Source organism: Cupressus sempervirens, chromosome 5 (genome assembly GCF_028749045.1).
Source record: "Cupressus sempervirens isolate cs-2001-9-10 chromosome 5, ASM2874904v1, whole genome shotgun sequence".
NCBI classification, from domain to species: Eukaryota; Viridiplantae; Streptophyta; class Pinopsida; order Cupressales; family Cupressaceae; genus Cupressus; species Cupressus sempervirens.
In genome coordinates this window covers 29,485,074-29,500,830 of record NC_143122.1, presented here as the reverse complement: position 1 = coordinate 29,500,830, position 15,757 = coordinate 29,485,074, and the positions used below count along the sequence as shown (strand labels likewise).

Below are 15,757 nucleotides of genomic sequence, written 5' to 3'. Positions count from 1 at the left end.
GCATTTAAAATACTAAGGTAGTTCTATTACTAGCCTGGGATGTTTAAAGACGCATATGCATGGGTAGCAAAGTGTGAAAAGTGCAAGATGTTCTCCGGACGTCCTCAATTAGTTTCTTTACCTTTGAGACCTATTATCATCGAAGGGCATTTTCAACAATGGGGCCTTGAATTTGTTAGTCCTATTAGCCCTACATCCAATGCTAGTCATTAGTATATAATAACTGCAACTGATTACTTCACTAAATGGGAACAAGCTAAGGCTACAAAGAAGACTACTTCTGAGGCGGTGTGTGAGTTCATAAAAGAAAACATTTTGGTTAGGTTTGGTGTTCCTATTAAATTAGTGATGGATAATGCATCTTATTTTTCTTCAATTGAAATCACTGATTTCTATTTTGAGTATGGGATCACCATTGGTCATTCATCTGATTATTTCCCTCAAGGGAATGGACAGGCAGAGTCTAGCAATAAGAAGTTAATTAATATTGTTAAGAAGCTAGTCTCAGATAATCTGAAAACCTGGCACAAAAAGATTCATGAGGCACTCTGGGCAGATAGAGTGACACCCAAGAGGGCAATTGGTATATCCCCTTTTGAACTGTTTTATGGAACTGAAGCCAACCTACCTCTACCTTTGGAGTTAGCCACGAATAAACTTAGAACAGTAATTGAGGATGATATCTATAAGGATGGTCTGGAGAAGAGGATCTTATATCTGAGAAAACTCAAAGAAGAAAGGAGAGAGATTGTAGACCACATTACACAGCACCAGATGCGAGTGAAAGAGCTTTTTGATAAAAGGAAAAGACCCAGAAAGTTTATGGTAGGAGATATGGTGTTGCTTTGGGAAAAAAGAAAGGCTCCAAAAGGAATACATAAGAAGTTTGATGCTCTGTGGAAGGGTCCATTTAGAATTCAATAGGCATTCGAAAAAAATTCTTTCAAGTTGGCATATGAAAATGGTGAAGTACTACCCCTAACTTATAATGGTCAAGATCTCAAGCTCTATCAAATTGCAAATTGAAAATAGGTAGCCCCTATATTGTACTATAGTTAAACTTAGTGTCTTGTCTATGTCTTACTTAGCCTTTTCCCTTCTGTTTTCTTTTCCTTGTTCCTTTTTTTGTTTAGTTTTTTTTGTGTTGTCACCTTTTATCTTCTTTTTTGAAACAAGAGTTTCTAAGTTCCTTGCTTGGGTATACTCTACCCAAGTCCACAGTCAAAGCTAGCTATTGCCCCACTTTTCACCATGTACCAATTTTTCAAAGTGGATATTAACTTGTATTGTTTTTAGTTTAGTCGATTCAATTGATCCTTTCTTCCTCAAGTGATAAGTACCTCCATCGGGTTTTCATCTTTTCCCTTGTCTTGCATTGTATGGCCGGGTGGGTTTTATTTATCATCATGAGTCTTTGGTGTAGTTTAGGACCTTGCTCGATGGAGATTCTTAAATTATGTTACTTCACATGAACTTACTAGCAGCTCACTTTGTTCTAAACATATAGAAAGTTAAACTGGCAGAAAATCCAGTTTCGTCTTCTCCTTGGTAGGTTTTCGCACCCCGAAGGTGAAACTCCATCGAGATTCACAAATGTGATTTGTGAGTTTAAATGAAGAGAAGCAAATTATGTTATGGATAGATCATTCAATTATTTCCATGTTTTCACTGTGGGAACCCTTCAAAACTCACTAAGATTATAGAAAAGGACATCGGCAAAAAACTTAGAAACAACTTCTCCTTAGCAGGTTTCAAACAAAGAAGTCAATTTTTCTGAAAGGCATTTATGGAAAGGTAAAGCAGGTCAGTGGGTCCAATCTTTCACTTGCGAAGCCAATTTTATATTTTCCAAAGGCTTAAAGTCAAGTGGTTAGGGCAGAGAAGGTAAAACGAGGGCAAAAGCAGAAAAGTGGAAATCATCTTCTCCTCTGTGGGGTTTTTACCCTTGAAGGCAGTTTTCTGCATCCAAAGGAAAATCACTCTTGCAAGCATGGTTATTTGACAAATCGATTATAGGAGGCTAAAAAAGTTAAGGGAAGCATGTTGATCACATTGAAGAAGGTATTCTATTCAAAATATGGCTGAGCAGATTTTTACTCATAGAGTACTCCGTTCTTGATTCTCTGTAGCTTGGTGAAAAATGGGAAAGTAAAACTGTAATAAAGGAAAGTAGCCATTGGACCAATAGAAATAGTGAAAATACAAGAAAGAATTTTTTGTAACCTCCACATTTACTAATCTAATGGATTTATCATTTAATTCGTTTGTGTGGTGGGGATCTTAAAGATTAACGGGTGGATTGGAGTTTCTATATAGAGATGAACATAATGGATTTTCAAACTACTGCTTACTTATTTGAACTATTATGCTATTGAGTTGACTATTGATTCCAGAATTACCATAGTTACAAAGTTCTACTCTCTATCCTATTTTGAGTTTTAAGTTTTCCAATTTATCTCTACCTCAATTGAGATGGCAACAAGATTTGTTGGATTTGATGGATTGGGTGGAATCAAGTCTACATGGCAGAATATCACAGGCACTTCACTCTATTTCTTTGACATTGAAGATTTCCAAAGAAGGTTGAGAATAGAACCAATCCATCCCATAACAGAGAAACTTCAAAGAAGTGGGCTGGTAGAAGCAGTAGGATTTCCCATAGCAGTACAAGCCCTAGAGCTAATTATTGAATGCATCAATCACTATAACCCAAATACGAAGCAAATCTTACTACTTGATCAAACGGTGTTAATCTCAATTGATAGGCAAGTAGTAGTCAATTGTCTGTGAATTCCAGAAAGAGAGGAGTTCTTTGAATTAACAATTGGAGGAGCTATGTTTGAATTATCTCTGAAGAAGATGGTGTGGTGAAAAGAGATCATGAGTTCTTGGTTCCAAAGGCTAAGGGGAGCTAAAAGTAAAGTTACTAAAACCATTTTTGGCACTGATCTCAAGCCTAAGATCATGGACATTCTAGTTCTTTTGCATCGATTGAAAGGTGAGGTCGAAGCCCTTAATTTTGTAGAATAATATTTCTTTTTGGTACAAGTCATTTGCTTGGATACACAATACGTTAGTTGGGCGTATGAGGTAAGTGAACATCTGTCTAGGGATCTAAGTGCAACTAAGTTCTACAATTCATTTTATATGTCTTCTTTCTTGATATATATGTTGGTTCCCTACAATTATGGTTGGGCCTTCCCAGAATAGAGAATTTTCCAGATGATGTAAAGAGTTATGAGTTTTACTCATGTTTGCAATTATAGAATAGTTATGTAGAGTATATCAAAGTTAATGATGCATTTACAATGAGGCTTTGTAGGGAACTCCAAGGGTGTCTAGAGAGGAGATTCAGCCCAGAAGCAATGGAGGCCATTAGTCAATTTGGTAGTTATTTCATCCAATTCTCATCCTTTTCATATTTACATCTTGCAGATTTCGATGGATTTCCCCTAAAGCTGCCCAGATATCTAGATGACATGATTGTGCTCATTGAGATTGTGGGACAAGCAATCCAGGTGAATGTGCTGAGTGCCAGTTTGAAGAAAAAGGGATACAAATTTCCCATAAAAGTTGGGGCCTACAATTGTGAGTCCCAAGCAAATGCCAAAAACATGCTCAAGGCATTTGAGAACAAGTTCAAATTAGAAGAATATGAAGTGGTGAGGCCTATGTTTGACCCAAATGGGTATGCCAGAGATGTGCTTCAAATTGGAAGCGTGATTAAGCATGTTACTACTGTGGAAGATTATTGGGTAGATTGCAAAGATGAGTTGGAAAGTCGAGATCAGGATTTTGCTAGATTGACAGTAGATCAAATAAAGGCATATGGCATTAACTTAGATGTGGAAGGGCTAGAAGATGATGGGAGAAATATGTATAGTAATACATATTTGACCAAATTGAGAAATAATCCAATCAGTTTTGAGCCATATGTTGATATGGAAGAAGACCTTGATGTGATGATGGCCCAGATTGTCAAAAGAACCAAAAAATGGGTCGAGTGGACAACAAAAAAGGGCTAGAGTAGGAGCAAGACTACTCAAGCTTCTCAAGCCACTTCTTCTCAAAGTGCCACACCTAGTGATACAACTATGACTGCTCAAGGACCTACTCAATCTATAGGAGGAGGTGACCAACCCCCAGAGAAGAACATCTCAATAGCTCCAACTTGCCAAGGTGGTCCCCTGCCAGTTATTGGAGCCCAAGCTAGCACCGAAGAAAACAGGACTAAAGAGCCGAAAGATGGTGTTATTGTAAGGAAACTCAGGTGCGGGAACAAATTCCTACACTAATCTCATAAGGAAATTATGATGCAAATCCTATTAAAATCTTCTTCACTTATAGATTCAATATCATGTAAACAACAATATTGCGGCCAACAATGCATACATAAAAATAGATAGAGAAAGAAACACATAACATAAAGATTTTTCGGTGGGGAAAAACCTTTCGATAAAACAACCCCACCCCTCCAGAACCTGCACAATGTATTATCTTCAACAAAAGGTTACAATACACTTGCAGTGCAAGCTCAATAGCGACAACAGAAGACTCCAGTAGCTACTCACAGTACCAACAATACACTTGTTTGCATCGCTTCTCTTTGCAACCCTAAAAATGCTTATAACATGTGCTTCACTTTAGGGCTACTCCTAAAGGTAAACTGTATTAGGGTTTTACCATTCTTCGAGAAAATAGGAACCCCAAAAAAAATTTCAGGCCGATGCCCTGAACCCTACTATTGGGGTAGAGTGTACAGTACTCAAATATCTTAGTTTCCACATGTCTTCACCTATCATTGAATCTTCCTAACATAGCTCTTACGTGTCATAGGAATCCGTCATAACCGTTTTAGTCATGATCTCCTTACACACAATTCAAGATGTTGACACATCAACATTATTTGCAAGAAATACATTTTACAAAACAAATAATAAGAATAGGAATTATACAAGGTTGAGACACCTTATTCCTAACAGTTACTACTCCAATCTCATCTCCTCATGTTACTGCTCCAGTCTCATCTCCTCACGTTACTCCAACTCCATCTCCTCATCATAGCCCTGGTCCATCTGCAAGCGCTCCCCTTTTGAAGCCAACTGGTTCCCCCATTCAGATAGTAGAGATCAGGGATGAACAGAGCAATAGTAATGAGTCCACTGAATTTGATGAAGCTGGAAGGAAAACTCAAGAGGAAGAGAAAGCCCCGAGTTCATCTAGGCTTCTATTTCAAGATCCTAAGAATCCTTTTTCTGCAACTTCAGTGGTAGTGACTCCAGTGAAGAATAAAATGTTCAGTATAGAGTCACTTGGGGCTGCTTCTAAAGTGATTAGTATAGAGTCCTGGCTAGAAGATACCTTAAAAAGGAAGAGAAAGAGGAAAGAGGAGAGCATCCCAGCAAAGGATACTATGTCTCAAGTAGTTCACTCTAGGTCTAGAATAGTGAAAGCTAAGAAGCATAAGACTTTATCAATACTTGGGCAAGATCCAAAAATAGGACACTTAACAATGGAGGTAGCAAAGCCAAACAAAGAACGGAGAATTAAGGACATGACACCCAATGATTTCGCTCTGCATTCAATTGATCTTGGAGAGGCTAGACATGATACAAAGGTGGGCCTATGGAGATCAAGTAATGAGGTGATAGAAGAACAATTGGAGAGCCTCAAATTGTCAAAAATCAAAATGAACTCCGAGATTGAAGAATTGAAAAGATTTATCAGGTAGTTAGTTGTTCCATTGGCAACCATTACTGGTGTGCCTACTACTGAGAACCCCACAGCAAAGGAGTTGCAAGCTTTCATCTCACAGCTTTAGAAAGATAGGCATTTCGGTCAGATTGGAAGACAATGGATTGAGAAACTCAATATAGATGGAATTGTTGTGATCGATCAAATTGGAAATGTTATCCTTCGATTAGAAACTGAGAAGGATAATATCATATCTAATCACAATACTTTTGCCACAGAGAAGGCAAGATGTCATGAATGTATTTCCCTCCTAAAAATGATCATCCAAATGAAGGCAAAAGAGGCAATTGAAGTAAAGATTTTGAAGAAATGGACTGAGCCTCTGTTCAAATGGCTTCAAAGTATGCAATTTAAGCTAGAAATGATTCAAGAGGCTGAAGAGGGACTCAAAGAAACAAAGAAAAAAGTGAGGAAGACTCAAGATAGTGCATTCAAACTCATGCAAGGATTACATACTGACCCACAAACTAGTGAGCAAGGGAAAGCTCACATTGGGGTAGAAGTAATGAAAAACAACTTCTCCACATACTTGAGTAATCTATCTGGAATGACTTCAAGCAGCCAAAACATAGTGGTAGAGTTGCAGACGCTTGGTGGATATGTACACATGGCTACTGGAGAATTGACAAGTCAGCTAAATGCAGTGAAGGAGCTAGCTCGAGAGCACTCTAAGTGGCTCTTAAGATTCACTAATGTACATATGCCTAACCACAAAGAGATGATTCCAATTATAGTCGCTACTAAAGCATATAGAGCAAAAACTGAAAAGAGAAAGAAGCTCAAGTGATTCAGTTGACACTCCCTTTCTTTTTCTGATGAAAATTTTGTAATACAACAAACTGGCATCTTGCCATTTGTCATCCTCAGAAGATGAACCGATTAAAATTCCTATTGGAATGGTCATCTCTCAACTCTATATGTATGAAGTTGAATGATTAATGAAAGGTCGACAAATTTTGGTGTAGGATACTTGATGTTGCAGAGTCAATTGAAGAGTATTTTATGTCAATTATTTCTTGTTCCATTAAGTTGATAGTTGTTAATTAGTTGATTCTTTCTCTTAAACTAAGTTACAGTAGGAAGGAAAGGATTGTTTCATTCCTTTGTTTCAAGGTTGTGAATAAATTCAATAGGATGTGCTATGAAATATTCGGAGAAGGACTCATTAGACCTATTTTTATTATTCCATTTACATTTTTGTTAATAGTTGTTGTAGATTAGTTGAATGTTGAGTGTATGAATTCATAAGATGTGTGAGTTCTATCATTTGGTTCATAGACTAAAAAGTTTACCCTGCCTGGATTAAGTTCTACTTAGGCTTAATTCAGTTTGCCTCTTCTACTCTCGGGTTAAGAACATACCCTGTGTTAGTTTTAGGATCAAAACATAATTCATTTCATATTATTCCATAAGGGAGTTGTACCTACCAATTCAGAGAAAAGACAATAATCAGAGAACGGCTTTTCAACTGTTGTAACTTGATATTTTTCACGATTTGGGCACTAACAGTCATATTCTTGAGAAATAAGGAAGGACAAATATGTTTACCAACACAATATTACAAAGTCAGCCCATATGAAGACACTCAAGTTCTAAAGATATTAGGCAGTAAAAATGTGATAAAGAATGAGAAGATGAAGTGAAAATCATAGTTAATCCCTTGTCCCCCTTAGTGATGGTGGAGCATTTTTGGGAAGGTTAATTGTACACCCCAATATTGTTGATGCATTGTTTTGAGGTATTTCCTATTGAGAAACCCTCCTTGTTATTCTTTCCAATTTTGTCTATTGTATCTATTATTGTGATGACTTTCTCCTCATATTTTTAATTGCATATTAGAACAAAATGACATGATTGTGTTTAAGCTACTAGTGCACTTTTACGAAGGAAGGAGAGGGACCTAGAAATAATAGGGTGAATAATCAATTCTTTTTATATTTATTTTCTATTTATAGGAGAGTTCAAGAAAGCATTAAATAATATTGATGATGAGAAACAATACAAATATTGTAATTCAATTTCATGCATATCTTGAAATCTGTAAATAAGAAAAGTGGGGGTATAAAAAGTATACTTAAGTGACTTAACATTGCTCAAAGCACATACAACTTAGGTAGAAAAATGATAGAAAAAAGATCGATAGAATGTACAATAACTATTAGTATTTAATAAATGAGGTTCATTAATAAATGACTACCATGTTAGGGTCAAAATACAAATCTAACAATTAAATATAGTTTCGATCAATAAAAAGAGAGGAATAAAAATAAAAATGAAAAATAGGCAAGAAGACATGGAGCATTTAGCTTGGTTCACCATAACTTGGGCTACATCCACCAAATAAAGAGTCCAAAAATTATGTACCAAATAAAATTTATTACAATAAACAATCCCTCGCAACTTAATACTACTACAAGATGCTAAAAAGTTCTGAAATGAAAAGCCTAACCCTAAGTGATATAGGGGCGTCTAAGGTTCTTGAAGATTTTATTATTCTCAATGGAAGATGAGACGTGCTTGACCATCTCTATGGTATTTCTTGGTTGGAGGCTTGACCGAATGGGCTCGGTGGAGAAGTGATGCAAGTATTAATATAACCCTTCAAGAACCTTCAAATAATTCATGGAGTTCCATCATAAATATAATTTATTCTATATTATAGAGGCACCAATACATATTTCCCAATTCAATCATCCATCAAATCACCATTATCAAATAACAAATCAAACTTGAAAACACAAACTTCAATTTTTCCATTCGAGATAGCCCTACATATAGAGATTCAAAACTTTTTAACCACATCATATTTCTTCAATCAAACCATCTACATTAGGTGCAATTAGGTTTAAAACAACATAGCCAAAACTCAGAAACATCCAACAGTAGAATCTAAAATTATAGTCTCTACACCGAGACCCATTTTCTATGACTCTATTGAAGATGGTTAAAAACCAATTTTCACTAAAATAGTCATAACTTATACAGAACTTGAGAAAAATGTACCAAATAAATTTCATTATAAAGATGATTCAATCCTCTTTTCATAAATATAAGTTTCATCCCTTGAAACAACAATTAATAGTCATACACGTTGCTTCAATATGACTGTAATTTGAAAATCTGACAAAAGAAATTTCTCATCCATAGAATGCTCATAAATTTCTCAAATTTGCATGAAATAAACTCAAACCAAAAGAAATGGAAGGATTGTTCATTTTCCTACTCTACCATATAAATAATATGTTATTTTCAAGTTGTACATGGATGTACAAGGCCTGAAAACAACAAGAGAACTAGAAAGCCAATCAAAATAACAAGTTAAAATCACTCTAAATTTGTTCCAAATGTTGGTAATTCCTTCCATTCTAATTTGGTTCAACCTTACAATGAATTTTATACAACTAGTGCACCAAGGAGAAGCATGTACATCCATAGGGGGTATCAAGCAACCCCTACCACCTACTAGTCATACTTTTAGCAGTGGCCCTAGTACTTCCTACAACATTGAACATAGTAGCAACAACAATCAATAGGGGTTTGAAGATAACATCAGCAACCAATATGGATCTGAAGAAGGCCAAGCTCAAGGCTTTGATCCAGAAGACTATCTAGTTGACTATGATTCCAAGGAGGAATAAAAAGAAATTTAGATGATAGATAGTTCAGTTTAGATTTTTTTTTGATTCCTTGAACAAAGCTACATCATTTTGATATGGTCACTGTTGGTATTCATTTGCATATCATGTACTGATGGAGTCTCTAGTGCTACCTACTATATTCGTGCATAAACTGATGTCTCTTTTTGATCCTATGATATTTAATAGGAAAAAAATAGCAATTTTATTTTTTCCTTAAAACACAAATAATGCTCTGATGCTATAGTTTTCTAAAACAAAAATAATGCTTTGATGTTATAGTTTTCTTTTATAGCCTTTTTATTTTATTTTTTTATAAAATATAATATGTTATAAATGGATAATTCAATTTCTAAAATATACACTTTGAATTAAAGCATAATATTTTAAAACAGATTGTGTTTTGTATTTTGTAAGATAATGCAATAGAGATAATGATAATGAACTAGGGATGAAAGACCTTTGGACCTCTGTTAGTAGATCATCAAACTTTTTAGCTCTAAAATAGTTGTTTAGATCATCAAAACTTCTAGAGTTGGCAGTGATTTCACACTTTTCACAAAACACTCAATCTTTGTTAACTCCAATTTTTTTGTAGAAAGATTTGGAAAGCTCTTTCCCAACTCTTCATCTTTTTTTAATTAATTCTCCTTGTTGATTTTTTTCAAAATTTGTCTTCAAATGTTTATTCTTAATTTTGTTCCAAAACAATGTATATCATGTGTTCTTAATGTCAAAATTTAGAAGAAGAAAAAAACAGCACAAATAATGCTAATGACCATAGTTTTAAAGAGAGTCTTTCTATTTTATTTTATTTATAAAATTATAAGATGGTATAAATGGGTAGTTTGGCTTCCAATATACATATTTTAAATTTAAATCTGGTACTTTTATTTTTTTAAATGTGGTTTATATTTTGTAAGATAATACACTAAAAACAATGATAATGAAATTAGGAAGAAAACTATAAAAGTGGAAGTAAGAGGAGGCAAAGTCTATGCAACAACCAAATAGTACCATTTATTGCAACTGATAATTAATTAAAATTGAAATACAATAATGAGTATTCTAATTTTTAATTAATTATTAATTGCAATAACCATTTGGGTGTTCCATAGACAATGGAATAAGGGGCAACACTAGGGATAGAAGTGGATATGGTAGAAGAAACATTAGGCCCATGTTTAATCATAGTAATGACATAGAACTTAGGTGAAATGATAGTGAGGTCAAAAAAGGGGATGGTACGCATGCAAATCAAGATGGTAATTGGCCATACCAACTATGTCTAGCATGATATGATAGGAAGTGGAGTGAAAGAGAGCATACTAAGTTGAAGAACTAAAACAAGAGGAAACTCTTGAGGAGGATGTACCTTTTAATAATTAACCCAAGACGTAAGTTGCTTGAGGTGGTCATATGGACTAGGGTGGAAGCCCAAATTGTAATAGTAATGAAATCCTAAGGCTAACCTTTAGTACCCTAATTTAAACACAAGTCTCGTAGTAATTAAACTCTAACTATAATCATAAGTCTTAATGACCCCTAATCAAATCATTATTATGACTTTAATTATAAATGTAACCAAAACTTTAATTATAATCTTATTTAAATCCGAATTGAATTATAGGGTATTATATTACATATGTTCTTATCTCTCTCTCTTTTTTAATAAATAGTCCCTTTCTATTAATAAATTAATATAGTAGTTACAAATGTATCTATTAATGACTGGTCCCCATTGGTATTTTTTTTTAAATGTATCTATTACATTATATACTTATATTGATTCTTATCCTTATCTTTACATTTTAAAAAATCTCATTTTATTTTTAAATTAATAAATAAATACGATGTCCACTCTAGTGGCTAGATACAGAGTATGCTACCTGCTCCTGTAAACCAGACAGTTTTTAAAAAAATTTCGCAAACCCTCCATCGTTGACTGAAAAAAATAGCAAAAATATATCGAAGAGAATCATTAAACAGTTAATAATAAGGCCCTAAAATGCTATAAAACCCTAAGAAAACAGAACAAATTGAACCAGAAGAACGGCTGCTTCGCTCTTCCTTCTTCAATGGCGTCGTTCTCTGTGCTGAAGGAGCTGGACGACCTGCACAGCCTGGAGAAGCAGGTGAATGAGGCTCTGCTAAATGCTTCACAAGGAAAACTCATTCCCAAGCCCATATCCCTCGCTTCTCTTCCTCTTCCCCAAACCGATTTAGCGGAAAAGGCCACGGCCTATGCCAAATCTGCCCTAAATTTGGAGGTTTTCAAGCACAGCATGCGCTCCTACTATTTTGGCACGGCTATTGCTTCCCAGCATTTCCCCCATTTTGACTGGGATCCCCACACTGCCTACCTGGCATCTATGTTGCACGACGTCGGGCTGACGTCTGATGCGTTTGCGCTGACTCCGATGTCGTTCGAGTTCCACGGTGGCGTTTTGGCCCGGGAGTTTCTGTTGAAGGAGGGTGCGACGCCACGTGTGAGTGACACGGTGGCCGAGGCCATCTTCCGGCACAAAGATCGGATCCACGTGGATGGAGGTGCCACGTGTGGGCATTCGCCCGAGGGTGTTTTGCTCATCTTAGGGACTCATCTGGATGTCTACGGGGCGTTTGCGCCTCTTGTACACGTGGACACTCTTGATGACGTGGTGAGCAAGTTTCCAAGAGTTGCGTTCGGTAATGTGTTCGCTGACTTAGTGGAGGAAGAGGTGAAGGTGAAGAGGTTTTGTAGCGGCGCTAAGGTAGTGCAGAGTGGCGGTCTAGATAATTTTAGAAGAAATCCAGTGTTCGCAAAATATGACGGGTAAATGCTGGATTCTGGTCAATCCTCGCGGATGGGATATAAGATATTCGGGGAAAGTTGGATTTGAAATTTTTATTTTGTATTTGTGGGTTTGTGTCTTGTTAAATTAGGGAGGTCAAAGTTTTTAAATGTTTTATTATTATTGGCAATTAAATTGTGAGTTTGTTATATATATATATATATATAAAACATGAAAAAGTCGGTTCAACTAATCTGTTGCAAATTTTTTGAAACAATCGGTTCAACCAATATATATAAAACACCATGGGATAAGGTTTGACCTCCCATAGAGGTGGGCTTCCTTTAAAATAGAGTTGTGGGTGTTGAGGTTTTTAACAAATGTGTAGATGTGAGTGGTCCTATGGATATTTTATATTGTGTTCTAGCTCTTTAAATTTAAGGATTATGTAATTGATCAATTATTTAAAAAATAAAATTCTAAATTTTTGGTTTCGGTGTAAATAAAATGTACATACTTTCGCCATGTAGCAAAAATTTCTCTAAGGCCTTCCTTGATAAGTTTTAGAATCTAATGACTACATAAAATCTCTCATCAAATCTTGTACCCTAAACCTTACCCATTGATTGATAATTCGACCTTCTATATATATCATTCATCATTCTCACATTAATGATCACAATCTTTACGTCTTACTTATTTTTCAATTCTTGTGCTTTAGGCTCAAAAAAAAAATCTGAGAACAACATAATTAAAAATCCTCCAAGAAGAAGATAGAGCAAGAGAAAGAAGGGATCTTGATGCATAATAGATTACTTCATTTGTTTTCCATTTTAAGTGGATACATTAATTTACTACTCCATTGTTAGGATTAGGAGATTTAAGAGTTTATATGTGCTTGATGCATTAACATTCTATGTTTTTATTTTTCTATTTGGCAAAACAACTTTCTAATTTACAACAAAGAATTCTAAAGAAGAATGCCAACCAGTTTAAGAGCTTTTAACTTTACAACTTTCTAATTTACACCATACAATTCTAAAGAAGAATGCCAACCAGTTTAAGAGCTTCTAACTTTCAAATAGTAATAATAAATGGAACACTAAACCATATAATTGAAATGTCATTTTTCCAATTAAAATTTTAAAACCTACCTAATATAACTCTTCCTAATTGGTGTTGGTTCACTCAATGGGCCAACATGGAGAGACAATTTTTCTTAAGTTTATCATGGAATTTGACATCTACAAAGTGATGGACAGCTCAAAAATTATTGTGAATGAAGAGAACCTTGAGTCAACGAATGATAAGAATACATACTTGTGACAGTACTTTAAAAATAAGAGTATTTAGTTGAAAGTGACAGAGCTTGAGGACAATGGTGAAGATATCAAACAAACAATTATGCACTTAAAATCAAGAGAAAATAACCATTCACTACTTTTACATCATCATATGTAGTTTCTACTCTACCTGATCCTAAATACAACGGTGATCTAAAACCACCAAAAGGACCTAAAACACTGACTTATTCATCAATTGATCCAATATGACACATAACAAAGTGGAATACTTAATAGAATCAAAGAAACATTTCCTTGTATCAGTTAGCAATACTACTATGACAAAAATAAATAATCCTTGAGACTTCTTCTAGCAAGGAAGATGAGTAAATGAAGACCTTAAAAACATGACAACTAATAAGAAAAATGGGAAAGATCTTTTATTTCTCTAAAAAATTAGACATATTGAAAGGATCGATAGAATTATTTAGCAAACTTGAAAAAATGGGAAACATTATTTCTTATTTAATGTACCAAAGGTTTTGAACTTGCTCCAAACAAATTCCACAATAGAGTAGTTTAACTTGATAAAATCAATGTAACATTGTAGGAAAACTTTAATCATAATCACATGTAACTAGTTCTGAATTCCAAGTGCAACAATTGATAGATATTGAGTTTCTTGAATGGTTCTAATGCATGCCTATGTTATGCTTTTGAGTAGAGATTGATCATAAACTCTAGATGGATATATACTAAAGGATTTTTCTCATAAATAGAAAATTCTTTGACATCTCTTCTATTCATGGAGCTCGTTGGACTGATCTCAAGTCTTCCTTGTTTATCACTTTGGTTAACAAGTTTGACACGTATAGAATAGATAGCCAAAAAGTAATATAATGTAACACTTTGTATTAGAGATCTCACTGACTTCTTTATTATTCTCAACAAATGTTTACATTCATGTATTCAGACTCACAATGACAACATTACTCCTCCATTCATAATGATGATGCTTGGATGCAAGTACATAAGAATATAAAGTGTTGAAGGGTTGTGATGAACCTTCAGGACCAACCAACCACCCAATTGCCTATCCCTTAGGACACATTAATCATATGTTAACAATTGTTTTACTAACAATGTCATTCCCCCCATCCCCCCAACAAAAAAGATAAGTCATCTCCTAATGACACAAAAAAAATGAGACACTATACAAGACCACAAAAAAATCATGATTGAGGGTGTTGAGAAAGCATCCATAATAAAGAGGGAGTTGCTTGTGGTGTAGGTGCTACCAAATGAGCTCTCAACTCATACACCTTATCCATCCTTAGCTTCAAGTCCCTCTCATTCAACATTTATTGTTCCATGGTTGTCTTGACCATAAAAGGAGCCTCAAGAACCTTCTTGTTGTTTAAGTGGCTTCCAAAGCACTAGCAAGGTGACCCTCAAGCATAGCCCTCTCTGTCATCTCCTTCTGCAACCAAGATGTGATGGTTGTTTTCTCTATCAGTAGGGTCTCCCTCTCAACTGCCCATACATCCCTCTTCTAAGCCAACTCCTAGCTATGTTGCTCCCCCATCAACTAAAGGCAAGATGCCAACTCCACCTTGGTTGCGACTGTTGCTAATCGTTGAGCCTTAGCCCCATATGCTACGTGTTGGGTCTGACACAAATCATAGTAACCCTCTTTGAATACATGCTCCACCTTCTAGTGTAGAACCTAAAATCGACTCTTTGTACTCTAGGAATCTCCCCAACCCTTTGTAAGGCCCCAACTCTCCATCATCTCAAGAGTCCTTGTGGCTAGCCACCCCTTGGACTCAAAACATCAATGAAATTCTTGTTTGCCCCTTTCCTTGATAAATAGTATGGGGTAGGGGTAGGGTCAGGTGTGGATTCATTTCTTACAAAGCCCATCTTGACAAACTCCAACAAGGCCTTCACCTACTCCTCAGCCACCACCTCTCCTTATGATCGCGCGGGGGTCGCTATGCACCTAGCTCATGTCATCGTCTACTCAATGCTCTACTCAACATCACCAAGACCCATCAAAGGCTCCGATAGGCCTAGCTCAAGTGTCACCATCAACTGCGCCATTAGTGCGGTCTCCTCCAACTATTTGGTTACAGGTATACTAGCCTCTATCTGTCGTACTGGTGAAGCGTCTCCCCTCTAAATCCACTACCTCTTGTGGTACCTTGTGTTAGGGAGATAGGATGACTACCCCCATAGGAGCCATGGGTGTGAGATGGAATCTACAAAGATATGCACTCATAGCTTCCTGAGATGGAATCCAAAATCCCAT

General features: G+C 35.7%; 1 protein-coding gene across 1 annotated transcript; it reads left to right on the top strand.

Annotated features, from left to right (window-relative positions):
- The first annotated feature begins 11,354 nt into the window (after positions 1 to 11,354).
- LOC149554433 (cyanamide hydratase DDI2-like) lies at positions 11,355 to 12,671 on the top strand. The gene has a single exon (XM_089828487.1). It carries the CDS (start codon positions 11,468 to 11,470, stop codon positions 12,206 to 12,208), a length of 741 nt encoding a protein of 246 aa, XP_089684613.1. The 5' UTR covers positions 11,355 to 11,467; the 3' UTR covers positions 12,209 to 12,671.
- Positions 12,672 to 15,757: the final 3,086 nt, after the last annotated feature.

What these genes read in the sequence shown, in the direction of transcription:
- LOC149554433 (XM_089828487.1), top strand. Translation starts at nt 11,468, where the DNA reads ATGGCGTCGTTCTCTGTGCTGAAGGAGCTGGACGACCTGCACAGCCTG.